General features: G+C 54.7%; 11 protein-coding genes across 11 annotated transcripts; 9 read left to right on the top strand and 2 right to left on the bottom strand.

The window, feature by feature from the left end:
- Nucleotides 1-86: 86 nt before the first annotated feature.
- Nucleotides 87-3,680, bottom strand: J3D65DRAFT_571640 (uncharacterized protein). The gene is made up of 2 exons (XM_066797638.1): nucleotides 2,987-3,680; nucleotides 87-2,928 (listed from the first exon to the last, which is right to left on the bottom strand). The coding sequence occupies exons 1-2, from the start codon at nucleotides 3,643-3,645 to the stop codon at nucleotides 234-236; spliced, it is 3,354 nt and encodes a 1,117-aa protein (XP_066655508.1). The 5' UTR covers nucleotides 3,646-3,680; the 3' UTR covers nucleotides 87-233.
- A 132-nt stretch (nucleotides 3,681-3,812) lies between these two features.
- Nucleotides 3,813-4,628, top strand: J3D65DRAFT_625259 (molybdopterin synthase small subunit CnxG). Its single transcript, XM_066800323.1, has 2 exons — nucleotides 3,813-4,553; nucleotides 4,606-4,628. The coding sequence occupies exon 1, from the start codon at nucleotides 4,054-4,056 to the stop codon at nucleotides 4,312-4,314; it is 261 nt and encodes an 86-aa protein (XP_066655507.1). The 5' UTR covers nucleotides 3,813-4,053; the 3' UTR covers nucleotides 4,315-4,553; nucleotides 4,606-4,628.
- Nucleotides 4,629-4,885: 257 nt separating this feature from the next.
- J3D65DRAFT_625258 (major facilitator superfamily domain-containing protein) lies at nucleotides 4,886-7,403 on the top strand. The gene is made up of 5 exons (XM_066800322.1): nucleotides 4,886-4,965; nucleotides 5,019-5,325; nucleotides 5,377-5,641; nucleotides 5,694-6,011; nucleotides 6,139-7,403. The coding sequence occupies exons 1-5, from the start codon at nucleotides 4,923-4,925 to the stop codon at nucleotides 7,186-7,188; spliced, it is 1,983 nt and encodes a 660-aa protein (XP_066655506.1). The 5' UTR covers nucleotides 4,886-4,922; the 3' UTR covers nucleotides 7,189-7,403.
- Nucleotides 7,404-8,322: 919 nt separating this feature from the next.
- Nucleotides 8,323-10,241, top strand: J3D65DRAFT_696936 (FYVE zinc finger-domain-containing protein; the record flags this gene model as incomplete). Its single annotated transcript, XM_066804034.1, has 5 exons — nucleotides 8,323-8,630; nucleotides 8,792-9,005; nucleotides 9,061-9,338; nucleotides 9,393-9,966; nucleotides 10,023-10,241. Coding segments are annotated over 5 exons (1,452 nt in total), but the record flags the coding sequence as incomplete, so codon positions are not given.
- Nucleotides 10,242-12,354: 2,113 nt separating this feature from the next.
- J3D65DRAFT_603342 (uncharacterized protein) lies at nucleotides 12,355-13,237 on the top strand (the record flags this gene model as incomplete). The annotated part of the gene is made up of 2 exons (XM_066798201.1): nucleotides 12,355-12,380; nucleotides 12,439-13,237. 2 exons carry the CDS (start codon nucleotides 12,355-12,357, stop codon nucleotides 13,235-13,237), a joined length of 825 nt encoding a protein of 274 aa, XP_066655504.1.
- Nucleotides 13,238-13,701: 464 nt separating this feature from the next.
- Nucleotides 13,702-16,302, top strand: J3D65DRAFT_377614 (uncharacterized protein). The gene is made up of 3 exons (XM_066795754.1): nucleotides 13,702-15,063; nucleotides 15,113-15,818; nucleotides 15,913-16,302. The coding sequence occupies exons 1-3, from the start codon at nucleotides 13,795-13,797 to the stop codon at nucleotides 15,930-15,932; spliced, it is 1,995 nt and encodes a 664-aa protein (XP_066655503.1). The 5' UTR covers nucleotides 13,702-13,794; the 3' UTR covers nucleotides 15,933-16,302.
- Nucleotides 16,303-17,439: 1,137 nt separating this feature from the next.
- J3D65DRAFT_377616 (putative metallo-beta-lactamase domain protein) lies at nucleotides 17,440-18,872 on the top strand. The gene is made up of 2 exons (XM_066795755.1): nucleotides 17,440-18,247; nucleotides 18,300-18,872. Exons 1-2 carry the CDS (start codon nucleotides 17,727-17,729, stop codon nucleotides 18,691-18,693), a joined length of 915 nt encoding a protein of 304 aa, XP_066655502.1. The 5' UTR covers nucleotides 17,440-17,726; the 3' UTR covers nucleotides 18,694-18,872.
- A 780-nt stretch (nucleotides 18,873-19,652) lies between these two features.
- On the top strand, nucleotides 19,653-21,762 carry J3D65DRAFT_377618 (putative cytochrome P450). Its single transcript, XM_066795756.1, has 6 exons — nucleotides 19,653-20,081; nucleotides 20,136-20,264; nucleotides 20,315-20,715; nucleotides 20,766-20,846; nucleotides 20,896-20,964; nucleotides 21,016-21,762. The coding sequence occupies exons 1-6, from the start codon at nucleotides 19,874-19,876 to the stop codon at nucleotides 21,661-21,663; spliced, it is 1,536 nt and encodes a 511-aa protein (XP_066655501.1). The 5' UTR covers nucleotides 19,653-19,873; the 3' UTR covers nucleotides 21,664-21,762.
- A 440-nt stretch (nucleotides 21,763-22,202) lies between these two features.
- Nucleotides 22,203-24,354, top strand: J3D65DRAFT_696906 (fatty acid transporter protein; the record flags this gene model as incomplete). Its single annotated transcript, XM_066804033.1, has 3 exons — nucleotides 22,203-22,673; nucleotides 22,739-23,688; nucleotides 23,738-24,354. Coding segments are annotated over 3 exons (1,926 nt in total), but the record flags the coding sequence as incomplete, so codon positions are not given.
- A 55-nt stretch (nucleotides 24,355-24,409) lies between these two features.
- On the top strand, nucleotides 24,410-25,990 carry J3D65DRAFT_658764 (uncharacterized protein). The gene is made up of 2 exons (XM_066802549.1): nucleotides 24,410-24,732; nucleotides 24,865-25,990. The coding sequence occupies exons 1-2, from the start codon at nucleotides 24,624-24,626 to the stop codon at nucleotides 25,878-25,880; spliced, it is 1,125 nt and encodes a 374-aa protein (XP_066655499.1). The 5' UTR covers nucleotides 24,410-24,623; the 3' UTR covers nucleotides 25,881-25,990.
- On the bottom strand, nucleotides 25,958-27,138 carry J3D65DRAFT_625228 (uncharacterized protein). Its single transcript, XM_066800321.1, has 3 exons — nucleotides 26,849-27,138; nucleotides 26,565-26,792; nucleotides 25,958-26,500 (listed from the first exon to the last, which is right to left on the bottom strand). Exons 1-3 carry the CDS (start codon nucleotides 27,120-27,122, stop codon nucleotides 26,001-26,003), a joined length of 1,002 nt encoding a protein of 333 aa, XP_066655498.1. The 5' UTR covers nucleotides 27,123-27,138; the 3' UTR covers nucleotides 25,958-26,000.
- Nucleotides 27,139-27,509: the final 371 nt, after the last annotated feature.

Here is a 27,509-nt window from a genome sequence, read left to right as displayed (position 1 = left end):
GCCGAACCTCCTGCATTATTCGGCCGGCTACGGCTCGCGCCGCGCGGGCTGAATGCACGACACCACCTGCAAACCAAACAATCCGCCGCTTGAAACGGTTTGTTTACCACGACGCAGGATGGAAGCTACCAAATATACAAAATTGATGTGTCTTTTGTGAAGAGTGGAAAATTCCATCGCTGTCTGAATGCACCATTTCAAACACCTCCATTTTCCTGATCCATGAATCACTCCTATTTGTACCTCCTCCGGATATCGCCAGGGAAGTCGTCGGGTATTGTTAATCTGTCAATCAGGCGGAGAGGTCTCGTTTCGACCCGCCGAGAAAACATGTGGACATCACGAAGCTCGACCTCCCAAACATCGCCAATCTGGACCTCATCATCAATCCCATTCAAGGTCGGCATGTCCATCTGGACTTCAAGGGAGAATTCAGGCCAGACTAAACCGACGGTTGGCGAGTCTCGAGAGGTCAAGTTGTAGACGATGCCCTTGAAAATGCGAGGGCAGTCCCACTCGCCGTGGTGGATGCCGCGCTGGAATACATTCGCCACCCACATCATGTTGGCCAAACGCTTCGTCTTTGTGATGAGGCGCTCGCGGGGGCTCATGCGTGTCAGGACACTGGCCACGTAGGCTTTGGTAAAGGTAAACTGTTTCTTGCCCTTCTTGGTCATCAAGTCCACTCCCTCGGCCTCTTGTCGCAGCGCCGACTCGATTTGCCAGTGCACCATCATGTCGCCGTAGCGGCGAAGTGGCGACGTGCACTTGGTGTAGCCTGACAAACCCAGGACCTTGTGGGGAACTATATTGGTGTCGACAGTCGAGTAACCCGCTGACTTCATGAAGTTGCCTGCCCATACCATGGACGCGTTCGGTCTTGGATCAGCCTGCATATAGCCAAACTTTTCCAAAAGCTGGTCTCGAGTAAAGTTGTTCGGATTGTCTCGTGTACCACGGTAGATGATGGGGACGTCGCGCGCTGAGCACCATTTAGCAGCGCTTTCTCCGGCAAGAAGCATCAGCTCTTGAATCACAAATCCCGCGTCGGTTCCGTGGTCAAACATGGACTCGCTCGGTGTGACGGTCATTTTGATGACAGGATCGCCTTCATAAAAACGCGCCTTATCACGAGATGGCAGCATCCATGGAAGTCCTGGCCTTTCGTAGTCGTTGAACACTGAAACTTCGGGACGCGACTGGTTGTAAGAGACACCGCCACCCATTTGTCGCTTTTTCAGAAGGCCCAGGGCGATCTCGTGAATCGACTTGAGCTCCTGTACATGCCGAGGCGTCAAATCATTGATGGATTTCATGTCTCTTTTACGGGTAGGCGGCACGTTTCCACCGACAATGATATCAAAGATTTTCGTAGATAGTGCGTCCGGGCTCAGCAGGGAAGCCATGGTTTCGGGAGTGATTGAGACCACATTGCGGATGAATCCGTTTTGGATCTTGATGTCCTTGACGGCGGCGTCTTTGCCCACCCGCGAACTGATGGTCAGACAATTCGTGTTGGGACCAAGACTGAAGCCGCTATCAACGGCCCATTTTGGAAGCATGGAAAACGTCCTTTCGGGAAAGTATATGGATTCGGTCATGTGAGCCGCCATTTTTGCCATGCCCGAGTCGATTTTCAAAAAAGCCGTTGGGTTCGCCACGTGGACATGCACCCAGTGGTCGTCGGAACCCGGAATGCTCTCCACGGACACTCCATCGTCAATCTCCTCGGCGCTTGCAGAGTCGACACAAAAGACTGTCATATCTCCCCAGTCTTTCCGTAGATCTTCCATCGAATCATCTCCAATCGCATTCTGGCGGCTCGGTTTCGACAGCCACTTATACATGGCGTCCAGCGGCTTCGAATACTGAGCTGTCGGAACCAAGAGATGTGGGTCATACTTCGATCGGTTCTCGAACGGTGGGATGACGCCGGTCTCGACGAGAAAACAAAACGCGGTCGTGTAGTCGAGGGACTTCTTCCCAGGGTACATTTCCGAAGCGGCAAGGAGAATTGGCGGCGTTGAAAGCATTTGCGTTGATCCGGATAGCGTGTTCGACAAAGCGTAGGCCTCCAAATAGCGGATGAGTACACGATCTTCCTTTGTGAACTGTTCCGATTCGACTGCCTTGATGGCGGCCGTCTGTGGTGTAATCTCACGCTTGATCTTGCTCGGCCCAGGTGATCCTCCTGCGCTCAACAAATGGGGATCGCGGGTTTTGCGACTCTTTGTAATGAGCCTGCGGGCCTTTTCGAGGTATTTTTGGACATGGACCGCGCCCGGAAGCTTTCTTTTCAACTCTGCCTCGTCGAATTGGCCGACGACCTTTTCTGCTTCGTACTCTTGCCACTCGCGAATCCATTCGCGAGCGGTCATGACGGAATCCTTGAACTCGTGGGAAACGATTTGATACATTCCAGTAAGGCGATGGCTTCTCTTGTCTGTGAGAAAAGACATTTGGTGGTGGTTGATGCCTTTGCGCACGGCGTAGAGATGTTCTGGCGAAGGTTTGGGGGTTTTTAGCAATGTCTGGGTGATTCTCTGCAGAGACCCAAATCTCAAATCGGTGGGGTGAGATAGCAGCGCATGCGCATTCTCCAATCTCGCAGCATTTTGGCGATAGATGGCATGTGCCTCTGAGGAAAAATCTCTGAGCTTGTCCAGAATAGGTGTCGACTCGTCGCGGGGTATGTTGATGGGATGGTTGAATTCCACGTCGGCTTCATACGCGTCGACCACTTTATCCGGCAGGTATTTGAGCACAGGCTTGACTAGAGACTGGGGCACGAAGTTTGAAACGGCAAACTGGATCTTGACTTGATTCACGTTGCCCCATTTGCCTTCTTCAGTGAAAATTTGTGCGAGTGCGGCGTTGTTGGTATACACGCGCATGACGATGCCCAGGACTGGATCGCGCTCTCCGACTCTAATTGTGCAAGTCAGTATATGAGCTATGACAAGAAGTGCCACGAAGCAATACTCACGCAATTTCGACCAAGTCTCCGGGAGTAAAGTGCATTGCTCCAAGCACATGCTCCACGCCCTCGTCCGGTGGGGCCAAGTCTTGAGGCTGGTCTAGCTCTTCATCATTGACATTTGATTGGTGTTCGTCTTTATCGGGAATCCCCGACTTGACCAGATTGCCAGGTCCCGTCGAGACTCCCGGATATGCTTGGAGACCCAGCTCGTCCAAAATGTCTTGGTTCGGCACGCCGTGTTCTTTTTGCCACTGGGCAAGGAATTCGCGAGAAGTGAGTCCATCGGGTCTGAGCTTGATGTGATCGTTACCACCACTAGTAATCTGCTGCTGGCGGGCGGCCGCCGTGGTGTGAAAGCTACGCGAGCCGGAATTATTTGCGGGAGTGAAGCGCGCGTCGGCGCTGCGCTGGTGTTCGAGCGCGCGCTTTCTGTGGCCATTGATTTGGCTCGAAAGCGAGACTCTTTGACCGGCGTTGTAATTGGCAATGGTAGTCCGTGGATGGTCTGGTGATTTGCGTTCCGGTGGCGGCTTGGTCGAGGCCTTGGATGAAGTGCTGGCAAGACGAGCGTTTCGGCTGATCAAGCAGGACCAGCAAACGGAGGGGAGATCATGATGGCGCGCGAGCGGATGTTTTCGAGCAGCCCTGACAGCGGCAGAGGGCATTGCGGAGAGGGTTGGGGAAGTAGTGTCGTGGCGCAAGATGCTTGACAAAAAATGGTCGACGAGGACCAAAGGCCGGAGACGCGCCACGGCGGAGGCCCGAGCTCCAGCTCCAAGCGACGACGCCGCGGGACCTGGGTGGAGGAACAAAACCCAACCGTCGTCCGCGTCTTCTCCGCCTCTTCATCTCCCACCTCAACAACACACACACCCATGGACAGCTGCAGGTACGTTCCATTTCCATTTCCATCTCCCCCCCTACTCGCATGATGAGATTCAACCAAAATAGCATGTATTATCCGAGGCTCTGCCTTTGTGGACTTTTCTTCACTTTCTGATCCAGTCTTGACCCTCCGCCTTTCTGCACATCGCGTCAAGACAATTTCGCTGACCAGCGCTTCTCTAGTGACCATGTCGACGTTCAAGCTTCTCTACTTTGCTGCCGCCTCGACCTACACGGGCCGTGACCACGATGACTTTCCCGCCCCCGTCAAGGCCTCGGAGCTGTTTGCGCTGCTGGAGGACCGTTACCCCGGCATCACGCACAAGGTCTTGACCACCTGCGCCGTGACTGTGAATTACGACTATGTCGACTTGGAGGAAGCCGATGCGGCTCTGGTCCTCGGCCAAGGTGACGAAGTGGCTCTCATACCTCCAGTCAGTTCCGGTTAAGAAGCCTGCTTCTAGTGCCGTGGTTCTCTCTCGTCTCAGCGCCCTGGCCGGCGAATCTTCTTCGAGTCTTTTTTTCAGCGTGATTCCCCACTTATACAACAAGTAGTCGAATGGACCGAATTGAGCAAAATTGAGTGTGACAAGACGTGGACAATGGATAGTACATCCCGTGAGCAGCGCATCTTCAGCGGATGTCCAAATGACTGCGACTTCTAAGCACAGGGTGCTGCTGTTCGACTGTACGGCTGAAGCATTGCGGCCTTTGATCACTACCGCTCACCCTGGCAGCAGCCATTCGACGCCGCGTCAGACCCGACGAGGCTACCATTTCTTTGACACCCATGTGCAACGGTCAGGTTGGATCGAATAGGACAGCAGACCGGCTTGCAATCTCTACAGGCCAACGGCGCAGCCAAAAATGAGCCGAAGCGGCAGTGGGAGAGGCAAAAGTGGTGCCGACATCCGGGTCAAGCGCCATACTAGGGATCCCTAGCCGCTGACGTGCTGAGTGCCGCCCATCCCCGCCCGTGCGCAGTCAGCTATCTTCGGTATAGAAACAACAACTTTCCTCCTCGTGCACTTATTCCCCATTCACGCCTCTCCCAGCCATGACCGAACGGAGACTGCCCTGGCGGCAGTTTGTCATTCTCTGTAAGCCCCTGAACCTTTCTCGACCTCTGCAAGTGGACTAATAGCCTCGGCAGCACTATGTCGCTTCGCGGAGCCTATTGCGCTGACTTCGGTCTTTCCTTACCTTCCAGAAATGATTGAGAGCTTCGGCGTTCCCAAGGACGAAATCGCAAAGTGGGCGGGCACAGCGTCGGCAATATTCAGCATTGGTCAATGTGCAACGAGCGTGTTCTGGGGACGCGCATCAGACAAATACGGCAGGAAGCTCATCATTTTGCTGGGCCTTTTGAACACCATGATTATGAGTCTGTTGTGGGGCTTCTCCACGTCACTTCCCATGGCTATGACTGCGCGTGCGCTGCAGGGCGCCGGCAATGGAAAGTAAGCAGTTCGCTATCTTGTCGTGCGCTATTTCAGCTAACTTTGGAAAAGTGTCGGCATCTTGAGGACAATGGTCGCGGAGCTGTGTCCGTGGCGGGAGCTGCAGCCGCGCGCTTTCAGCATTATGCCATTGGTGTTCAACGTCGGCTCGGTATTCGGACCAGCAATCGGCGGCGCCTTGTCCAACCCGATGCATGTCGATGTCTCAAAACCGCATGGAGATTCCTTTTTCGAGAAGTTCCCGTACGCCCTACCAAACATTGTCTCAGCCGCCCTGTTCCTTGTGGGAATCATCACTGGCATTTTGTTCCTCCATGTAATTTCCGCCAAACGTCATCTTCGGTTGACACCGTCTAACATCTCGCTAGGAAACGTTGGAGAGTAAAAAGGGCCAGAAGGACTACGGCCTCATTCTGGGCCACAAGCTCACTGTCGCCACGCAAAACTATGTGCGCCGCATCAAGAACACTTGGAGACAGGCAAGGGGCGAAGAGACGGAGCCCCTGATTCCCAAGCGAGCGGACAGCGCCTCGTCGCCGGGGACGACGGTTCACGACTACGGCGAGGGGAACCCGATCAAGGAGGAGCCCAAGCCCGTGACTGTACGCGAAGTACTGACCGTCCAGTCGCTGGTCAACCTCTTGATATACACGTTGCTGGCGACGCATTCGCTGGGCTATGACCAGGTAAGCATCTTTTCCGCTTCAAACTTGGAAGCCAAAGTCGTGGCATACAAGGACGGTACTACTACCAAGCTTCAGCCGAAGCTCCGCAGCACAGTAGACAGGCAAGCTGGGTACTGACATTAGCCAGCTGCTCCCCGTCTTCATGCACCACACAGCACACCCAGGATCGGGCAGCTCTTACGACGCATCCAACCCTCTCAAATTTTCCAACGGCTTTGGCATCAACTCGTCGCGCATCGGCGTCCTCTTTACGCTCTACGGCGCACTGGGCATATTCTACCAACTTTTCCTCTTTCCGCCCATTGCGAGGCGCTTTGGCGTGCTGCGATGCTTCCAAATCATCTCCCTCGCCTACCCGCTGCTCTACATCATTACGCCCTTCACGGCGCTGCTGCCTACGCCGCTATCGCAGCAGGTCTTCATGTTCGCCATCATGACGGTCAAGGGCGCCTGCACGACGTTTGCGTTTCCCTGCAGCACCATTCTACTGACGAACAGCGCATCTTCCCTACGCGTCCTCGGCACGCTGAACGGCATCGCGACGAGCGTCAGCGCTGTGGGTCGTGCTGCCGGCCCCGCTATTGGCGGCGCGCTGTTCACGGTAGGTGTCAAGCGTGGCTACGCCATCGTGCCGTTCTGGGTGCTTGCCGCCATCTCGCTGATCGGTGCCGTGCCAGCGTTCTTCCTCGTCGAGGGCAAGGGGTTCAGCGCTGACGACGAATCGACTTCGGCGTCCCCCTCGCCCTCGGACGTTGAGGATAACGAGGACGATTACACGGATGGTTACGAGGCTGACGATGGAGGTCGCCGTGGTCGTGGTGCTGTTTCTCACAGGGACCCCGAGGCTGGTGCTCAGCAAGGAGATGAAGATGAAGGCATATACGGCGTCCCCTCCGCGCTGCCCCTCTCGCGCACGACGACCGTGTCCAGCGACGCTGTCAGTGACACGGCATCGGTTCACTCTGCCTCTCCCGCAGACATTACCTCCCCACTGTCCGCCTCGCTGCCGCGACACCGGCCGCAGAATTCGAGAGGCAGTGTCGGAGCTGGTGTTGGAAGGAGTGTGCGTAGGAAGACGAGCGTGCCGATTGGCATGGGGACTGGGTTCCGCCGTCATAGCTCCAATTTGGGCATGAGCCGTGATGGGTACGGGACAGGGCAGAGCTTTGGTGGGTAGAGGTCCCGTTCTTGTTGTTTGGACTGTTTGTGAGTAAAAATTGTCAAGGCTCATGTTTGTGGACAAGGCGTCTGGTCTGGTTTCACTTGACAGCCGTTGTTGGATTCAGCAGGCGTTATAGAGGGTCTGCTTGGCCGATTGACTTGTAGTTTTAGACTTGGCAACTTGGGATTGGATATAAGAGACAAATACACACTTCCAGTACTCGATACATTGAGCACTGTGGACGACTCCCACATCAATGCCAAGAGCCCACAGTGCTGCAGGGGCAACGCATGATGCGGTGCCTGCGGTGGATTATCCATGGCCCATGGCGTCTGATGTCCCGGAGTGTAGCACGGCGGCGATAAGGCAGGCTTATCAGGCAGACTCCGGGCCAAGGGCGGGCCGTCGTCATTGCTGGTACAGAGGTACAGTACAACCACCCACTCCGCTCACCTCACCACCCCACGAGACCCATTCCCTTGCCTACCTCTGACCGCTGGATCCCACTTCGCTCGACTCCATTACCAGCCCCCAATCTTTCGCTCCATTGTGTCCGGCCCATCTTCGCCTACGACTGCCGCATCCTCCTGATCACCATCGCCACCCGTGCGCTCCCACATCCGCGTCTCCGCCTGCGTCTCGCCCTGATCATCGAGTCTGACCTTGCGCATGTGCCGTAACGTCTACAGCGTCTTTGATGGAAAGATAGTTTCCATCTCGCCATAAAGCCTTCCCGACACACGCTCTTTCTTGCGGTCCTGGATCCGTTCGCCCGCCTCTGGCTCCACAGCCGCTCAAGACGCCGCCGGGCATATGGACAACACGCCGGCTCTAGAGTCAGCTTTCCAAGCAATCGACTCCGATGACCACAGCTTTGCGAATGATTTCGACGCGACCGGGCCTGGCTCCTCAGACTCCGCCTCCCAGACACACGTCTCGCACGGCGAGACTGAAACACCAAGATACCGCAGTGCACCGTCAAATGCCTCTCGTGGCGGGGAAACATGGATGGACTTTCTGAGGGCAGATAATGGCAACACATCACAGCACGGCGAATTTCACCTTCCGCGAAATGGGTCCGGAAATCCGGAATCAGAGCTGCAATGGAGCGGCGCTCTGGAAGGAAGCACAGCGGACACGGCCAGGCTAGCGGACAGAAAGAGACGCTTGACTGTGCCAGAACCATCAGGTAGACGCGGTGGATATCGATCCTCTTCGAGCCAAGAAGAAGGGACGGAGCGTGCCACTCCTGGGGCATCGGCATCCAACGCCATAGATCTTACGAGCAGTAGTCCGGAACGACCAGCTCCGCCTTTTGCGCCGTCACAGTCTCATGACGGGCAGGGGCGGAGAGAAAGTGATATTTTTATTCCCACATGGCAGCCTGATAACGATGTTTCCAATTGCCCGGTATGCGGAACGCAGTTTAGCTTTTGGTATAGAAAGCATCACTGCAGGTACGTGAAAACCGTCGTCCCCGAGCGACGTTCTTCTTGTAGTCATTCAGTCTGCAATTTTCCAATCTTTCCCAAACATGATCTTCTGCACAGGCGTTTTCTGCAGCGGCCCGCCTTGTGCAATGTTTCCCAACAGCATCGCTTACCATTGGCCGATACAGGAAATGCGGCCGCGTCGTTTGCAACAATTGCTCACCCCATCGCATCACGATACCTCGTCAGTACATTGTGCGAGCACCGGATGAAATGACAAGAATACCGCAGGGTGGGAACACGGTCGACCTCACTGGAGACAGCGACACTGATCGACCGTCAGCCCCGCTAACCTACAATCCCGCTCTTGGAGGAGGAGAGGAGGTGCGCGTTTGCAACCCGGTAATCACGCTCTGCATCAAAGACAGCCAAGTTCGAAGATTCTGACAATTAGTAGTGTGTTCCTGATCCCAATTTTAACCCACCGCTCCAGCAAGACCTACAATCCCGCTTTCCCGATTTCTTCTCCGCCGGCTTCAACGATCCCTCTGCTCAGCCATACACTCCACTCTCACCCGGTGGACGATCCAGGAACTTTACCTTTGACAGCCAAGCCTTCTCACGTTTGGCCCCAACCATGTCAGGTCACAGGCCCTCTCTGAGCGATGTCAGTTCGCGTCATGGAGCAATCGGCAGCCGTAGCGACGACGGCTCATCTCGCGCTCGAGGTGTTGGGTTCGGACATCTTCAGCAACCATTCTCTTCGACACTGCCCAGCTCCGTTGGCAGTCATGACTCTGGCCGTTCGCCGTACTCTTACCCTCACCATCCAGGCTCATTGCCCTTTCTTTCCCAGCACATGCGCAACAGCCGCACTCAAAGCGCTGGTTCAACCGCACACCAGTCTCGCTACCGCCCCTTCGCGGCTCCCACATCCTCTCAACCGCCGTTGCCAGCCCCAAGCCGCCGGCTAGTACCAGAGGAAGACGAGTGCCCCATCTGTCACGAGGAGCTTCCGCCCAAGGGCCTTGACGGCAACACTACCCAGCGCGAGGCCCATGTCGAAGATTGCATTGCAGCCAACTTTGCTGGCCGCTCTGGTCCTTCTCAAGGAACTCCCGGAAGTGGCGGTGGAACTCCTTTGGCTATCTCGGCACGTCCTTCGCCAGCAGGAACTCCACCCGTAATTGCCGAGGGATCACGCGGACGGCGCAGAGCCACCCACGGCATGCTGCGTTATCGCGCGACAGAGAAGGACTGCGTCGACGAAAAGGGCGAGCCGCAGGAGTGCATTATATGCTTTGAGGAGTTTCAAGAGGGTGATGAGATGGGGCGGCTGGAGTGCTTTTGCAAATTCCATCGGGTAAGTCTGCCCCAGCACCCGTTCTCCAGAGGTCCTCGGCTGACGACGTTTTCCAGGCTTGCATACGCTCGTGGTGGGATACCAAAGGTGATGGCAGTTGTCCCACTCATCAGGGCAGCGTGACACTGGGATAAGGAAATGGCAGAAGGCACTGGGCTGGTGGGCAAGCTCGTCCAGCACATGAGCCGTCCCTTTGAATCTCCCTGGACCCGCCGTCGCCTGCTTCGTGTTTGCTCCCTCTTTTCATTGCCCCTCAAATCACAAATCCCCTAACACGTTCGGCGCTCAGGAGTTCTGGCGCATCATTACCACATGCACCCATCCCCTTTGTCTTTCGGCTCGCTTCCCATGACGCTTCACGGCCTCTGCTACTTTTTCGCTCTAGCTGCTTCCGGGTGGCGGTGGGCACAATCAATAGAATGGCGTTTTGTTCTCTTGATCTGGCGTTCGAATATTGACTTGGCTTCTTTGCTCGGTGTTGAATGTCTTTCGCTCATCGGCCACGGCACATCGCTCTTCTTCGTTTTGTGTGGCAGCGCTGTCTGATTTGGAACGTGCGTCTGTGGCTTTTGAACTTGTTGGCGTACGTGTACCGCCCATTTCCATCGTTTCATCCTGCACGCACGCTTTACGGAGTCTTGAATTACCTGCAGCTTGAATCTTCAGCGCTAGAACATACTATCTACCATATGAAGCTTCCATACGCAGAAAGTGCCCCGAGCATGCCATCAAAAGACGTGCGAATTTCGTACCATCTTCAGCATGATCTCAGTTTCGAGATTCAAATATGCAGTTGTTGTCAAGCCCGCGGTCTGCCGTTGTCGAGGAACCTCATTTACACGGCATAGTAAGCAGGTAAATTCACATCGATACCGGTGTCGACGGAAGAATACTACGCGGCTAGATATTGAATCTACAATCACAACTGCACGAGGCAGTGGAAGGGGGAATGAATTGACAGTGAGAGGGGGGGGGGGGGGGGGGGCTGCTTCGTCTGTTTGCCGGCTGCTTCTTTAGGCCAGAAATGCCAAAAGGGCATCTTTCGTGCTGGTAGCGCCCTGGCCTATGGAGGTCGCGTGCTTGTCCTCTCATGTCGTGCCGCATCTTCCTGGCCTGGGAGGCTCTTCGAGGTCTCGAGAACTGCCTGCGAAGCGCCAATATGGTTGGGCTGGTGCGTGGACGAGTGTGGGTGCGTTGAAATGCTCGTTGTGTGCTTCGGAAAGGATGTTTGTTGTTTGCGCGCTGGCACTGGCGCTTTTGATGTCGACTTTGATTTCTTTCGGCTGTTTCGTGCTTGTCCGGCTTGTGCTTGCTTGGTCGCCGCTGGTATAAGTGCAGATAGATGATCACGTAAGGTTCTGGAGGTTCTGAGTGCTTTGATTCTCACCAGGTGATTTCATCGTCAAGGCGGCACAAACAAAGGACTTTTGCATGCTGGTCAACATTACCCATCGTGACGGGGCTTGTTTGCTTCTCCCACGTAGTCAGCTAGCTAGCTTGCCTGCTCGTTTCTTCCATTCACATCGACTACGGCCATCGTGGATTCGTGCTCCAATCTTCGACCGGCGCCCGCCAGGTGACGGCGCAGCTCCAAACTATCCGCTTGTTCAACACCCGGAGCTCTCATCACTTCTCCATCCCAGGCTTCCCACTTGCAAAGACGCCTTGTCACCACTCTGAGCACCCAAACTGTCGGCATCACAGCTCTGCCCGAAGCTTCGAGGCGGGGCTTCGCGCACAAGGTCTACGCTTGCCAGCCAAGCGCTCGAAGAGACTCGGAAACCTCTTCGTCAACCTGCTTCTGCTTCGATCCACGCCTGTTGATACGCGCCTTCGACGCCTGGTCTTCACTTCACGCCACTTTCTGGCCAGAGCAAAACCCGGCCGTCTCTCTGCCCCAAACAAACCTCGTCACCGCCTACACAACCAAACAGCAACCCAGTCACCAAATCTATCGCGCTCACGACACAACACCCCGCTGTCCTCCTCCAGGTCGCACAGTACGTCCGCACCCTCCCCATCTCGCTCGCAACCTCCCCTCCGTGATGTCAAGAAATACAGCTACTTCACACTGACAACGCGTCTGCCAACGAGCTTCTGGCCGGCTTTGCGGCGCCGCGAAAGCCCCGTGCACACACACTTGCGCTGCATTTGATGACGTTGCACGTGTGGTCTTCGTGGCGCGCGCGGCCTGGGCCGTGGGCACATGCTTCTGAAGAAAATGGGCCTGAAATTCAACTGGGGTTTGGCTGAGATGGTGTGGGAGTCTTGCGGATATGCGCGTTTGCTGACTTGAGGGTTGCAGGAGACGCAATAACTTTACTCCCATCGTCCTTTTGCGAACCAATTTGAAACCGAAGAAAAGGCAGACACGCGGGCTTCCACTCGATGGCGTGGCTTGAAGAAGAACCTGTGTGAGCTTTTCCGATTCAGCCGTGAGACTACCCAAGAACAAGTCTGACCATCCTTCAGCGCCAAGATTCTTGAGAGACTGCAATCGCAACACTGGGGTGAGATCCGGGTCCATGAAGAAGCAAAGAAGTTGTCCAGGCCGAACCAGGGAAAAGTAACGTTTGTGCCTTTCCAAAAACCCAACACTTCTTCGGCCATCCTCAACGGCCTCTGTGGATATCCGGACATTACCGAGAAAGTCTTCCAGCACCTGGAACTATGTGAAATACATTCGCTCTACCACGCGGTACAGCCCTTGCGGAGATTGAACAAACTGGGCCGGCTTCTTCCCGGTCTCCGTGAGCTTCCTTACCTGGGACTCAATTCTTGGGCAGAAAAAGCAAGGCTACTGCCGCCGAGTCGACAGTGCGCCAACAATACGGACAGGCCAAGTCGTGACGCGATCGATTTCATGAGTGGCTGTTTGTCCTGGCACATGAGGAAGTTTCTACTTTGCGAGGATGCGGCAAAGATAGAGAGAGTGACGTACGTGAAATTGAGGGACTCCATCATGAAGGGCTGGCTGGTCAAGAAATTGGATCGGAATGCTGAGGCAAGCTGGAGGGTTGCAAGGTTGGCTGATGGAGTTTTCCAACATATCCGGCTTTTGGAGAGAATAAGAAGAAGGCATGAGGTTGCTGACAAGAACGAAAGAGAAAGGCTCATGGCTGAAGAGTGTGCCTTGAGCGACGCCATTGGAGAAAGGATTGACGCCCTCAGAAACGGCAACTTCGTCTGGGGTTGCCCAGTTTGCTTTCGTGGAAATCTACCCGTCTCGAAGCGAGGACACCATTATGAGCCGTGCGGATGTGGAACGTGAGTGGCAGCAAATAAGGGTTCAACTATGAGCTGGCGGCCGGAATGAGGTATTTCGGCTGAGGAACAGAGTCAGGCAAGAAACCCAATGCCTGAGCATTGAGGTGCTTACCAGGCTCTGCTTGGAGCAAATGGGAGATAGAAAATGAAGGAGATTCTGTGCAATCAGAAAGCGTCAGGAACCCGGAATTCTTGAAAACAAGCAGGTGAAAGTTAACTCGATGGCTGCTGGTGTGAAGATCGAAATGGAACCACACTCGATGGTATGGTGAGATGGCAAGCGCCGCGACTCCGCAGATTTGAAGCAGGACTTGAGCTTGAGCTCCGGGCAGGGGAAAAGATGTCCATGTCATGTCGTCCGGGTGGAAAGTTGCGGGAGGATCAGCTGAGGTCGCGAGGACGTGTTGGCGCTTGGACCAGATGAGCACAGGCCAGTCGCCGTCAACACCTCGCGCCGTCGCGACAGCCCGTCGACAATCATCGCCATCCTCTCCGATACTACGAAAGTCCCCACGCCTTACTTCTACGCGCTGGCTTCTTTGACGCCCGCGACCCCAATGGATGCTCTTCCCGCCCGTCCGCCGTCCGCTCCTCTTGTCCACCGCCATGGCCGCTGCGCGTGAGATTGTTGTCCTGTCGTCCTCGCCGCCGCGAACCATTCCAGACTCGGACATCATCGTCACTCCACCTTGTCTTCGAGAGAGAGTCCCGTCATCGCCACCGTCTCCCGATCTTCCTTCTCTTCCAGATCTGCTCAAGAGCAAACCGAGCGGCTTGAAGAGTGGCTCACGCGCCGCCGAGATCCCAAATGGCGCCACTTTGGGTTTCGGCACTGTCGCTTCGCTGCTAAAAGAGAGACAGATCTCGCTGGGTGATAACAACGACGCCGATCTTCCAGAGGCACCCATCGAGAAGAAGCCGCCCCCGAAGCGCACCAAAGCTGTCCGCAAACCTCGCACCACTCCCGCCGCCCTCGACGAACCCGCAAAGTCCACAAAACCCGCCGCGGAGGAGGAAGACAAGGATGGCGCTAAAGCTGCAAAGAAAGCAAAGGCCCCAAAACCCAGACAATCAAGGACAAAAAAGGCGAAGGTGTCGGACACAGTTGGCAAGGATGACATGGGCACAACAAAAGATGGCTCAAAGTATAATGCTGAGGCGCATCGGGAACCCAGTGCTGTCGGAGCCCTCAAAAAGCGACGTGCGAAGTCCAAATCAGACGTTTCCGATCCACAGTCTGCCCAGACCCGCGCTTTGGCGACGGAGGACGTGCTCGAAACCACTGAGCCAACCGTCGCCGCGGACGAATTATGCCACGAGAGCGAATTGCCTAAGCTCCAAAAGTCCAAAGGTCGGTCAAAAAAGAATGAAGGCGTCGAGGGGGCTGAAATAAAGTCGGGCAAAGCATCCAAACCTAGGCAGAAAAAGACAGCGCCGGATGAAAAGGAACAAGTGAAAAAGGCACCCAAGGCTAGGAAAGCAACCACCGCTGTGTCCGCGCACTTCTCGCGCGACAACTCCCAAAAGAATGCCGCAGACCCATTGCATGAAAGTCCCAAGAGCAAGTCTGTTAATGCTCCTCTTGACCTCGATCAGGCCATTGAGAGGCGAAGGAGTTGGACTCCCACCAAGGACACTACATCCAGGGCGCCAATCGAAATTTCAGGCGGCCCTTCGGAGGCCCCAGAATCCTCAGGCCAGCGTGCCGACCAAAATCAGTTCGCAACTCTTCTTGGTGGGTTCGGATATCAGAAGAGCCCGCAACGTGGCGCCAATGTGGAAGGTCGGGCTGAAACTGGCGAGGCCTTCACCAAGCGGAGGAAGCTTGAGGTGAGTAGCGCATGAGAGTTTGACATCAACATCTAACCCTTGTTCCTAGATGATCCCCAACCCCGTGCCATCAGCGGCCCACGCAACCAAAAAAGCCGAGATGGGGACCGAGAAGCCTACGAAGGAAAAAGCGCCTGTCAAAAAGAAACCAAAGACAATCACTGAGTTGGCCACGGCCGCATATCGTGCTCCGCCAGCAGAGACAACAATTGCGGTTGACACTCGAGTCTCTGGATTCTTTGCGCCTCGGCCCAGCGATGCCTCTGCCGAAAAACTAAATGATACAGGATCTGCTCCGCCGGAGAAACCCAAACGTGCTCGGCAGAAGAGCCCGTCAAAAGCCTCGATAGAAAAAGCAAGGAAGACAGCGGAGAAGGCAAAGAAACAAGCCAAATTGGCTGCAAACAAGCTGTTGTCTCCTGGAGCGGCGTTGCTCAAATACAACGACCAGGAGGTCTTGTTTGGGACTTCGTCCCAGCTTGTCCACGAAGAATCGCCAACCTTTGTGCGCCAGATACAACAGGCCTTGAAGGAATCCGAAGCGGCGTCCATGCAAGCGACCGGCCCAGAAACGCTTGGTTCGAAGACCGTTGCTGAAGGTGGAGAACTGTCACTGTTGGGCAGAAGAAAGGGTCTATGGAATGCGGCGGCAAGGAATCTTCTGGAGGAGAACTTCGACGTATATGACCCTGGAGCAGAGGAATACCAAGCAGTTGGAGACGATCCGGGTTCACCACTCTCGGATACAGCAAACGGTGAGGCCCACCCAAGTGCGCAGCCTCAGGATCCATCTCCATCTCCTGATTTTGTCGATATTGACGAGTACGATGATCTTACAAAGCGCTGCAGTGAGACATCCGCCACTGTGATGAATGTAGACTTGCCGGCCCAATCTCCTCCACGATCATCACTTAGGCCACCAATTGTGCAAACACGACCACTGTCATCTTCCACGACGAACATTCCATTGCATGCTGCACCGAGAGATATGACTCTACCATTACAAAGAAGTTATAGTCCCAAGCAGCTTAGTGGCGCTCGTGCCATTTCAACGTCGACTGCGGACAGAAGCCGTACTGCTGGACTCGTGGCCAGTGAATCCACAACAGTTCCTTCGACCCGCGCGGCCAGGAAAGGCTCCAAAGCATCGCGATTATTGCCTCAAGGCCTTATCAGCATTCCCGACGCGCTACCGCCGGACACACGAGTTCCTGAATCTCGACGTGAGCCCAACGTCGCAACTCGGAATGAACTCCCCCAAGGCTTGATCACACCACCCAAAAGACCTGGCCGCAAGAAGGCAAAACAGGACGAAGGATGGGTCCACATTGACGAGATCGAAGACTCAGATGTGGAGATCACGCCCTCTCCGCCTCGGCGGCGCAAGGTTCCTTCGGAATCTCCCAAATTAAAGCTGTCTGCGCATGGGGGGAACGAAGGTGCCGCATCAATACCACCTGCGCCGCGTGCCGCGCCCTCAAAACGTGTAACCAGTGTGCCTTCCGAGGAACAAATGGCCGGAGTCTTCTCAATCATTACGGACGCAATTAAGGCTAGTCGACCTCCAGTCCACCCTGGGGAGCCGTCTTGGCACGAACGAATACTACTTTATGATCCAGTCGTTGTAGAAGATTTATCTGAGTGGCTGAACGGGAGAGGAATCCGGATACAGATGGAAGTGGCTGTCAAGGTGAAGAAGACGAAGAAGAAGAAAAATGGCGGCAAGACAGCCGATGCGGAAAGCGATGAGGAGGCCACTGCTGCACAGAGCGGGTTAGAGGTGAAGGAAGTGCCTTTGCAGCCTTGGATTGTGCAAAGGTGGTGCGAAGAGCACAGTGTTTGTTGCATTTGGAAAGACAACGACAATAAAAGGAAGGGTTGGAAAGCGAGGACGGGTTGAGTAGGTTTTGGGTTTGCGCTGAACAGCCATTGCAGGCAAAGGATCAACAAGACAGATTTCTTCCTGAATGTGCCACTTGCGGAGCTGCTCACTGCCGGCCTCGCAACTCTGCGGCCGTGGCTTCGGGAGGAACGAGGAGCGTGGTCTGCACTCGAGATTGCCCGTGGCTTCGCAAGGGCTGCCATCATTCGTCTTAGCAGCTACTACCTTCGTCTGCCTTGCAGCATGCTTGTACTCTACTGCATCGGAGCATCCATAGCCTATCACTGCCTTGGCTTGTGTGTATGTATCTACTTCACGCTAAATCTATCTCCGACTGAAGCTACCCAACAGGATCTCTTCACAGAAGCTGACGCGTTGATCGACATGGCTGCAGATCTTGCAAGACATATCCAAAGGGATTGGATGACACTCCAGCTTTTTCGCTCTCCTACAGCAACAACCGAATGGGTAACTAGATTTGGAGCATTCTCAAGGACAAGGCTGCTGAGAGAAACTGCAGTCTTGTATGTCTAACGACTGTGTTGGCACATCCCAGTCGCAGCGAGTGGGGTGGAGGGGAAAGCCGGGTGTCCCCGCTCTACGACCCCACAACACAGAAAGCAAGATCAAGTGCCGTGCAGGAAGACGCGTTGAATCCTCCGGAAGCGGGCGCGTAGCGACACGGCTGAGACCCAGTAATCGAATATGAAAGGGCTCTTAAAGGCTGCTTGTCCGAGTGGCATTGCATTTCAACATCCACCGACAGCCTATTCAAAAAGACATGGCGCCATTGCAAACACACATCCACCAAGCCAGCGAGCGTGGTCTCTCAAGCGTCACGACGCTCATAACGGGGCCATCGCACTGCGCGCTCGTCGACCCGCCTTTCCTCATTCCCGACGCCGACTCCGTCGTGTCCTGGATTCGCTCCATCACGCCCAACCCGCTCGTCGCTGTCTTCATCACCCACCACCACCCCGACCACTACTTTAGCGCCAACCCCATCCTCGACGCGTTCCCCGCGGCCAAGCTGTACGCCGCGCCCTACGTCTGCACCGCCATTGACCGCGAGTACGACGAAAAGGTCCAGTATTGGCCGGCGAAGCTGGGAGAGGATCTCGTGCCGACTCGGCCGCGCAAGCCCGAGCCGTATCCGTTTAGCTTCTTCAACTTGGATGGGGGGGTTGTCGTTTTGCTAGGCCCGGTCCAGGGCGACAGCATCGACAACACGCTGTTTTGGCTGCCGGCCGAACGGACCGTGATTGTCGGGGACGTCATTTACGCGCGCAGCACGCATGTGTGGTGAGTGCGCTTTGCAGACGGCACTCCACCGTCAGTGTTGACTCGCGAGCAGGGCGGAAGAAATCGAGACGCCGGCCATCTGGGCCGGTTGGATGAGCACGCTCGACACCATCGAAGCGCTCAATCCAGAGACGATCGTCCCGGGCCACCTCGAAGAGGGCTGGAAAATGGATGCCAGAGCCGACTTGGCACACACGAGGAAGTATCTTGAACTGTTCCGAGAGAAGATAGCAAATGCGCCTAAGAAGATGTCGGTGGACGAGGTGTTCAAGACCTTCAAGGACGCGTTTCCGCAGGCGGACAAGAACTTGGACTTCTTCCTCGGCCACCTTGCGAATCAGTTTGGAGAAGGCGGCGAGGTTTGGGAGGCGAATAGGCACCACAGAGTCGGGCTGAAGGAGCGAAAGGAACTGCAGGGTTACATTCTTCCTCTTCCAGAGGCCTGAATGCTAGAGAAGCAAACGCGAATCGATGGATTTTCAACGATTTCGATTTCGCTGAGTCTCTTTGACACAAGTCTCGAAATTACTGCGCCTGGGACATTGTCAGCTCTGGCGTCTGGCCAAGGCTGGGACTGAGAGTGTGTCGAACACTGCACCATGTGCTGCGACAAGATCATCGATGACAGTTCTGCCGTTGGCCAGCTGACGACCTTCGACTTGTTGGCTTCAGCTTGACGATTGATCATATACTGAGTGGCAAGAGCTTGAGCAGGGAAAATCATGCCATGGGGATCGCTTTGGTGCTTAGGTGATGGGCGGCTTGCACAACAGACGGAGCCAAGCTCGTCGAGATGTTGCCAATCACCGCAGTCTCCGCTGTGGCTCATGGCGGGAAGAAGCATGGATTTCTGACCGGTGGAGTCGTGAGAGGAGCAGCTCTTTCAATGTCCTCTGAAGGGCGGAAGGCGACAGCTTGCATATGTCAAGTGGAGAATGGGGAGAGGCGATTGCCAGTGCCCTTCGCGCCGAGGCTTGGAACCTTTCTCTGGATGTCCGATGTTCAACCTTTATTTCAGCAAAACACAAAGCGTCGCATAGCCGTTGCCTGCGTGGATGACAGCAGAGCTGATAGGGAGTAGAAAAAGAGCGCTCACGATACTGCTGAGATCTGCGGAATCCAACGGCAGCGCGGTCGTTGTCTTCGGACTCGATCGCGACGAAGAGGAAAGCCCTGCAGGCCATCGAATGCCCAGAGTGCACAAAGTCCTGCTCTCAGCTTAGAGATGCGCCTTCTCATCTATTCGTCGTCGCACGACGGCCTCGTCGGACTAACGCAGGTCTATGATTGGCCCCATTTACGAAACACCGTCGGACGAGGAACAGTGCTGGCCGGTCGTATCGCAGATGATCTGTAACTTTGCCAAAAAGTCCTCATGATCCTGGATAGGGAGTCACCGGCAACTTGCTGTGCTGCGGCCAGGATAGAGCATGGGTCGACTCTGACCTCGTTGCTAGTGCTCGTCGCGGAGAAGAGCTGTCGCAGACATTTGTTTGGACGGGATGTGAAGCCGCAAAGGCCCTCATTTGGAGCAACGGCCATTTTGCTGTGGTATTTATGCATGCTCCAGGTCCTCCATCACACTGACACTTTGTAGAACCCCCATCTACTCGTGAACGATCCAGCATGGCCGAAATCTCGTTCTACTTGCTGTCAGCCTTGGTGGTGCTTGGGTACGTTGTATCCAAGATCGTGTACCGCCTTGTCTTCCATCCATTGGCTTCTGTGCCAGGGAACAAGATCGCAGCGGCAACTTTGCTTTATGAGTTCTTTTGGGACGCGATAATGGGCGGAAAATACGTCTTTCGCATCGCCGAGATGCACGAGAAACATGGTTCTGCATGGCCTCCGCCAGACTCGAGGTGACTTCGGCTGACACCCGGAATAGGTCCCGTAGTACGGATCAGTCCGCGCGAGGTCCACATCAATGATCCCGCTTTCTTCGACGTTCTGTACACCTCCAGGGATGAGAAGGACGAATGGTTCTACAACTTTGACGGAACCAATACCTCAGTTTGTACGCGCGTTGCACCCGCTGTTCCTCAAAACCGCTAACCGTGTGTGGAGTCGCCACCGGTCCCCATAACGCCCATCGTCGTCGCCGCGGCGCGCTCGCGAGGTTGTTCACCGTCGCAAATGTGGCCAAGGTCGAGCCAGCCTTGCTGCGACATTTGCAGAAGCTGTTTTCTCGCATGGAAGGAGCCCGGCGGACTGGCGAAACATTCAACTGCAGCGACGCTTTCCGATGCCTGACGATGGACACGATTTCGGGGATGACGGAACCGCGATGCCGCAACGTCCTCGATTCTCCAGACTTTGCTCGTTCGTTCCATAGGACTGTGAGGGTGGCTTCGGCTTCCATGACGTGGCAACGATATGTCCCAGTGCTTGCGGCCCTTGAGTGGACGCCGCGTCGAGTTTTGAAAGCGGTCAATCCAAACATCGCAGGACTGCTGGAGAAGAGAGAGGTCCGTAGGCTTCGCCGTCAGGTGCTAGGCATTACTAATCGTTGTCGCAGGAGTTGCAAGACCACGCAAAGAAAGAGCTGGACGCTGGCGGAGTACTGGAGGCTGGAAAATCTCCAACAGCTCTTCACGCAGTAAGCTTAAGGAACCCATCGTCTGCTGTGTCAGCTAACAGATCTCAAGCTCGGCGCTTCAAGACTTCTCCCGCAAGAAGACAAGAACGTCTGGAGAATGGCAATCGAAGCTGAAACGGTGAGCAAACGTTCAACACGATATAGAATACGGTCTGATCTTTGGTGGAAGCTGCTCAATGCCGGAACCGAAACGACCGGGCTCAGTCTTGCCATGATGGTGTACCATTTGTACCAACACCCTCATGTCCTTCATCGCCTGAAGTCAGAACTGCTGGCGTGTTCGTCAGTTTCCCCGGAAGAATTTGTTGACTTTCAAACGCTCAGCCGACTGCCTTATCTGCAAGCCGTAATCCAAGAGACGTTACGAATCACGTGTCCAGTATCTGGACGCCTCCCCCGCATCAACAGGGCACATCCGTTGGTGTTCGCGACATCCGACCCGAATGCGAGAACGTACGTCTTTCCGCCCGGCACAGTCATCTCCATGTCAATCATGGACCTACATCACGACGCGTCAATTTTTCCTAATCCGAAAGAGTTCATCCCAGAACGATGGCTGAATGAGCCAAAAAATTCTGCGAGTGAAGAGCAGCGGAGACTTATGCGGAAGTACTTGTTGCCGTTCGGCAAGGGCAGTAGGAGCTGCATTGGCCTCGAATTGGCGAAGCTCGAGTTGGTGCTCTCGGCCGGGAACCTCTTCCGGCGATTCGACCTGGAGCTCTTCGAGACGACCGAACGAGACATGGAAATGGCGCATGATTGGATCGCTCCATTCGGACATGCTGATAGCGAGGGGCTGAGGGTCAAGATCAAATGACATGCGAGTTGAGAAAATGCCTGAAGTGGGGTATAGCGGGGATCCAGTGGACCAAGGCGACCGGACCTGCCGACAGTGGTAAAGCGTAGGCGCAACGACATGTACAGAGAAAAATCGAACAGTCAAGCCGGAAGAGTGTAGACTCCGACTGAGATTCCTCCCGAGTAAAATGGCAGTCAACGCCACCGTTCCCGTCCATGTCGACACGAGTGATAGGAAGACTTTGCCGGAGGTTACTGAGGAACGGCAAGCCGCCGTTGACATCCTTGTGTAAGCAAATCGGAGTTTTGCTAGTGCCGTTCCCCGCGTTTTGGCTCGCGCCATCCTTACCATCCTTGTCCATCTCAACGGCAGCCGAGGCGTGGTACAAGCGTAGAGCGGCCGAGGTATATGATGGCATGACCTCCGCAATTTTCGTACTGATGAGGAGTCGTTCTCTTTGCACTGCGTCGATGCTGGTCGTGCGGTGACATTTTTGGGGTTTGAAACATGTCGAGTAAAGCCTCCAAAATTCCATGGTATTTTACCCGTCTCACTGACGACTCTTGCATGCAGTTTCTACCGCTGCCGCGGCTGCGGCCGTCCTCGCCGCCGGAGCTTACCTCAATGCCAAATTCCATATCGTTCATGATGTGACCACCAATTTTGGGTTGCACCGAATGTTTAGGGCTCTTCAATTCATCGAAAACAGGGTGAAGCAGAGGCGGTTTTTGAATTACCATCTCCTGGAGGAGCAAGCAGCGGCGAGACCCGACCAAATCTTCTTCATCTTTGAGGCAGGGAGTGCCCAGAAGAGGTCGTGGACATATCAAGAATGTCTCCGAGATGTACGGAAAATCGCCAATTGGTTGATGAAAGACTTGGGCATCGAGGTTGGCGAAGTTGTTGCCCTGGATGGGCAAAACAGTCCGGAATGGATTCTGCTCTGGCTGGCACTCGATGCGATTGGCGCCGTCAAAAGTTACATCAACTGCCATTTGACGGGTAAAAGCCTCGCGCACTGCATTCAGGTGAGCATCATACTGTCTTATCAGGTTGCTTGTTACCTGGCAGAAATCATGCTAAGATTCGCAAGCTCTGCAACAGCCGCTACGTGATTGGGGACTTGGAAGCTCGGTCGTCGATCGAGGCGAGCAAAGACGACTTCCCAGACGTCAAGGCGGTGTTTGTCGAGCCAGGTTTTGCAGATAGGCTTGGTGACAGCAGCCCTGTTCCAGTCGAGCGTCTAGAGTCCCTCGAAGCAACCCACGTTAGCGGACTCGTCTACACATCAGGGACGACTGGAATGCCAAAGGCGACCCAAGTGAATTACGCGCGCGACATCTTGACGGGTTTCGCAGTTTCTCAAACTATTGGGCTGACATCGGAGTCGCGCATGTACACTTGCATGCCCCTGTACCACGGTGCGGCTCAAATGTTTTGCGTCCGGCCCATTCTGGTCGTCGGCGGCTCATTTGTCCTCAGCCCCAGATTTTCCCACTCGCGATTCTGGCCTGAAGTCGTCGCTTCTCGCGCGAACGTTGTCCTGTATGTCGGAGAGCTCTGTAGGTACCTGATGAACGCACCACCAACCGAACTGGACCGGAAACACTGCGTCAAGACATTCTGGGGCATCGGGATGAGGCCGGACATTTGGGAGCCCTTCCGCGAGCGGTTCGGAATAGAGAAAATTCTCGAAACGTATGCCGCCAGCGATGGTGTTGGAAGGAGCTCGTTCAACCACAATTTTGGACCATTTTCTCGACACACTGTCGGCTGGAGAGGGCTGCTGTGGAAATTGATGAACAAGACGGAAGCCATTGTGAAGATTGATGTCGACCAAGACAACAAGATAATACGAGATGAAAGAGGCTGGGCTGTCAAGTGCGCAACAGATGAGCCGGGCGAGGCAATCTATAAACTGGACACGACGCTTCCTGACAATGGCTACTCTGGAAACTTCTTCACCAAAGACTCTGGGTACTTTCGAAACCGACAGGCCTGGGAGAAGCGGATGATTACTGACGTATTCCAAAAGGGAGATTTGTGAGTTTTGCCTTGGAGAAGAGAGAATGGCAACTGATCAGATGAGCAGGTGGTTCCGTTCTGGCGACATGTTTCGCATGGATGGCGATGGTCGTCTCTTCTTTGTGGACCGGCTAGGAGACACGTTCCGATGGAAATCAGAAAACGTGTCGACCAACGAGGTCAGCGACGTGCTCGGTCAATTTCCACAGATTGCAGAGGCCAATGTGTACGGTGTTGAAGCTCCACACGCCGACGGTCGCTGCGGCTGCGCTACCGTGACGTTGGCCAACGGTGTAACGGAGGAGACGTTTGACTTTGCGGCATTGGCTCAACACGCATTGAGCAGATTGCCACGGTACGCAGTGCCGATTTTCCTGAGGATAACGAAGGCCTTGGACTACACGGGGTCGATGAAGATGCAAAAGGTGCGCTTGCGGCAGGAGGGCATGGACCTGGACAAGGTGGAAGCGTCGGGCGACACGCTGTACTGGCTTCCGCCGAGAGGAACGAGTTACGTGCGTTTGCAGAAGGACGATTTCCAGAAGATTGTCGATGGGCAGATTCAGCTGTAGTCGGTTGTAGAATTAAGCATTCTCGAGCCGTTGTGTCGGTGCCGTGGTTGTGTTGAAGAGCGGCTCTCGCCGGAAGACCTCGAGGCGATTGCAATGAATAAGCGCTTTGGCCAATCAGACAAGACCGGGAATTCGCGCGTCGCCCGGCTCGGCCAGCGCCGACGACGCCAACATCTCCGCCGCCTCTCCCCCGTCCTCCCCCACGCCAGCTTTCTTACGCAACAGACGCCACTGCTGATAAGGAATCGCCTGCTCCTGAATCGACTTAAAATCCGCTCGCTCCCCTCTGGCCTCTCTCGTCCCCATCCTGCTTGACTGTCTCCGAGTTCCACATCCCGCTCCGACTTTTCCACCATCAAAGTACTGTCAACAAAGCCCGCCATGCCTTCCCGCGTCTCTACAGCCTCGCTCCGGCCCATCGACAAGGCGCCTGGGTCAGATGTCGACTTTGGCGCCGTCATTACCGGCTTGGATGTCGAGAATCTCTCCGGTAAGTCTGGGTGTCTCTATGGACTGTGAATGGTAAACGGGAACATGAAAAGGGAGCACTCCGGGGATCGGTAACCTCCTTTGGTAAGTCTGTTGAGTCTTGAGACGTTGGATCGCGTCTAATCTCTTGCAGATGACGACTTTGACTTTTTGCGCGACGCCCTGTACAAGAACAGTGTCGTGGTGGTCAAGAGCACCCCGACTCTGTCGCCCAAAGCCCAATACGACCTCACCCGTCGCTTCGATCCCTCTGTCACCACATACGGTCATGGCAAGACGCTCGACGCCAAGCGCAGCGTACTTCATCCCGACCTGAAGACCGTCCCGCACCAACCGCAAGTGCAAGTGATTGGAAACGGCTTGGTCAAGGAATATGAGGGCCTCGAGAACATTCGGCTGAGGCATCCTCACCACCGGACATTTCACAAGACGCGCATTCCCGAGGAGGAAGATTTGGACTACACTCGCTTCTACCGGTGGCACATTGACGCCGCGCTGTACGACCTCAACCCGCCGCGCGTCACCAGCCTGCTGGCCGTTCAAGTCCCCAAGGGCCGTCGGCAAATCTGCCGCTACGACGATGGCACTGGCGACGAGCTGGAAGTCCCTCTCGGAACCACTGCCTTTGTGTCTGGAAACCGCATGTATGACTTGCTTTCGGACGAGGACAAGGAGTTTGTGCGCACCAGCAAGATTGAATACGCGCCCCACCCGTACATTTGGATGAGCAGTGCGGCTTCTCGCTCTACCGGATTGGGCATGGTGTCTGAAAGCAAAGAGGTGCCACTATCGGATCTTCCTCCCGTCGAGCAGGAAAAGATTTTGGTTCTTCCCATGTGCTGGAAGAATCCCGTCACTGGAAAGTTGGCGCTCCAGATTCATCCTGCCGCTGTGGCCAAGATTCACCTCAAAGACGGCACCGTCATCGACGACTTGGAGAAGGTGAGAGACATTGTCTACCGCCTGCAGCGGCCGGCGATTGCTCCCAAGTACGTCTATCCCCACGACTGGCAAGAAGGCGATTTGGTTCTTTTCAACAATCAAGGCGTCATTCACTCTGTCGTCGGTGCGTTTGCCGACCACGAGGTCAGGCTCTTTCGCCAGTGCAACATGGCAGCGAGCACGCGGCCAGAGGGACCGGATGAGTAGGCGGCTGTCTTTTGCACCCTTTCAGTCTGGATACAGTCTTCTTTATTGGCTCATAGAATATAGAATGCGATCTTTGACACGATTATATTCGGACTGATATCTTGAGAAGAGCTCCTCAGATTAACCAATCTGCTCCGTCACTGTGAATTCGATTACTTGGAGATTGTCAAGCATGTAATCAAACTCGTCTACCGACAAATCTGGGTCAGGCTGATGCGTCCGCACCTGCTCGTCCCACAATGACTGATCGAGCGCCACCACAATAAAAGCCCGCTGACCGATGAACGCTCCGCCAGGCACGAAGATCTCGAGGCCAGAGTCAAGCTTGAATTGCGTCGGCGGGCTCTGCTGCTCGTCTCCCCTCGCACGCATCCTTTGCTCCGGCTCTCCTTCAGGGCCTTCGGGACCGCCAATACCCGGACCCGGATCTTCGGACTTAGGGATCTTGTCGTCGCCGGGCCCCACGACTTGGACATCTTCCTTCTTATCGCAGTCGCTGCGGTCATAGTACGCTTCGCAGTACTTGACGCCTCCAGGATTGGAGAAGCTGACGGTGAATTCGCAAGGACCGTCGCGGCAGTAGGACGACTTGTAGAAAGCGTTGATGATGCTGCTCTGTTCTGATCTGAGGTCAGTGTCTCGCCGCTGCGGAGGGCTTGTCGCGTCGTGTCTGCCAATACGTACTCGTGTTTTGGTCCCCCGGCACACAGCGACTGACGCGGTCAGGCATTTTCTTCTTCGTCGACACTGTGCTTAAGAACGGATACTGATCGCACTGCAACGGCGGATCGCTCTTTGCACAACGGTTGTCGTCGGGAGCACCACATCCAGCTGCTTGGGACCTCCTGGCCATTTCTGCACTGTCGGGCTTGTCGTAGCGTAGCCTCTCGCCGATGTATTGACAGTAAGCGCCTGAAGTTGTTTATGAGCTGTGTTTCCTTGAAAAGGTGGCTCGCAGGCAGACGGACCAAAGCACATGTTTTTACAAATTTCGGGAATCTCATTGCACAGGAAGATCATGAGGTCGTCGGGATTGTTTGGAGGAGGAGTCCGCCGGTGGAGCGCATTCGAGAACGCGAGGGCCATTCCGGCGCTCCCGAGGAGAGCTACCTGAGCCAGCAGTCTCATGTCTGGCGCTGCGGTTCGTCGGCGGTGATCTGCTTGTCCTGATTCTCCGACAAATGCGATCGCGAACGCAAAAGGAAATATGTCACAGCAGGTAGTGGGCGACTCTGCGACCATTGGCTCTGAAGAGAACGTGGGGCCTTAAATGGGCCGTTGGGACTGACTCATAAGTCTATTAATACAAGATCCTCAACCCTAACCCTAACCCTAACCCTAACCCTAACCCTAACCCTACTACTCTTCTATCTATATATTTACCTTAGCTATACTACCTAAATTTCTAAATATTATAGTAGTATTAATATTAGAGACTAAAGATATTATAAGTAATAATAGGGATAAAATATCTAGTTATAATAACTATAAAGACTCTATTACTAAAACTATACTCTAAATACCTACTCTATCTATAAAAAGTTACTAGAGGAAGTTATATAAGGTAGTTTACTATAGTATAAAGACTACTTATAATATAGCTATTAATTACTTTTAAAAAGTATTTAA

The sequence above is a fragment of the Phyllosticta citribraziliensis genome, assembly GCF_038025025.1.
Source record: "Phyllosticta citribraziliensis strain CPC 17464 chromosome Unknown J3D65scaffold_6, whole genome shotgun sequence".
Classification (NCBI taxonomy): Eukaryota; Fungi; Ascomycota; class Dothideomycetes; order Botryosphaeriales; family Phyllostictaceae; genus Phyllosticta; species Phyllosticta citribraziliensis.
This window is presented reverse-complemented; position numbering and strand designations above follow the sequence as displayed.

Bases quoted from the DNA above. Each gene is read 5' to 3' on its own strand.
- J3D65DRAFT_571640 (XM_066797638.1), bottom strand. From the start codon at position 3,645: ATGCCCTCTGCCGCTGTCAGGGCTGCTCGAAAACATCCGCTCGCGCGC. The intron at 2,929-2,986 runs GTGAGTATTGCT...TTGCACAATTAG, and splicing joins GGAGACTTGGTCGAAATTGC to AGTCGGAGAGCGCGATCCAG.
- J3D65DRAFT_625259 (XM_066800323.1), top strand. From the start codon at position 4,054: ATGTCGACGTTCAAGCTTCTCTACTTTGCTGCCGCCTCGACCTACACG.
- J3D65DRAFT_625258 (XM_066800322.1), top strand. From the start codon at position 4,923: ATGACCGAACGGAGACTGCCCTGGCGGCAGTTTGTCATTCTCT. The intron at 4,966-5,018 runs GTAAGCCCCTGA...TAGCCTCGGCAG, and splicing joins GCGGCAGTTTGTCATTCTCT to CACTATGTCGCTTCGCGGAG. The intron at 6,012-6,138 runs GTAAGCATCTTT...GACATTAGCCAG, and splicing joins ATTCGCTGGGCTATGACCAG to CTGCTCCCCGTCTTCATGCA.
- J3D65DRAFT_377614 (XM_066795754.1), top strand. From the start codon at position 13,795: ATGCTCTTCCCGCCCGTCCGCCGTCCGCTCCTCTTGTCCACCGCCATG. The intron at 15,064-15,112 runs GTGAGTAGCGCA...CCTTGTTCCTAG, and splicing joins CCAAGCGGAGGAAGCTTGAG to ATGATCCCCAACCCCGTGCC. The intron at 15,819-15,912 runs GTGAGGCCCACC...AAAGCGCTGCAG, and splicing joins ACTCTCGGATACAGCAAACG to TGAGACATCCGCCACTGTGA.
- J3D65DRAFT_377616 (XM_066795755.1), top strand. From the start codon at position 17,727: ATGGCGCCATTGCAAACACACATCCACCAAGCCAGCGAGCGTGGTCTC. The intron at 18,248-18,299 runs GTGAGTGCGCTT...ACTCGCGAGCAG, and splicing joins GCGCGCAGCACGCATGTGTG to GGCGGAAGAAATCGAGACGC.
- J3D65DRAFT_377618 (XM_066795756.1), top strand. From the start codon at position 19,874: ATGGCCGAAATCTCGTTCTACTTGCTGTCAGCCTTGGTGGTGCTTGGG. The intron at 20,265-20,314 runs GTACGCGCGTTG...CCGTGTGTGGAG, and splicing joins CGGAACCAATACCTCAGTTT to TCGCCACCGGTCCCCATAAC. The intron at 20,716-20,765 runs GTCCGTAGGCTT...TCGTTGTCGCAG, and splicing joins GACTGCTGGAGAAGAGAGAG to GAGTTGCAAGACCACGCAAA.
- J3D65DRAFT_658764 (XM_066802549.1), top strand. From the start codon at position 24,624: ATGCCTTCCCGCGTCTCTACAGCCTCGCTCCGGCCCATCGACAAGGCG. The intron at 24,733-24,864 runs GTAAGTCTGGGT...AATCTCTTGCAG, and splicing joins GGATGTCGAGAATCTCTCCG to ATGACGACTTTGACTTTTTG.
- J3D65DRAFT_625228 (XM_066800321.1), bottom strand. From the start codon at position 27,122: ATGGTCGCAGAGTCGCCCACTACCTGCTGTGACATATTTCCTTTTGCG. The intron at 26,793-26,848 runs GTCCGTCTGCCT...AAACAACTTCAG, and splicing joins TTGTAAAAACATGTGCTTTG to GCGCTTACTGTCAATACATC. The intron at 26,501-26,564 runs GTACGTATTGGC...ACCTCAGATCAG, and splicing joins GCCGGGGGACCAAAACACGA to AACAGAGCAGCATCATCAAC.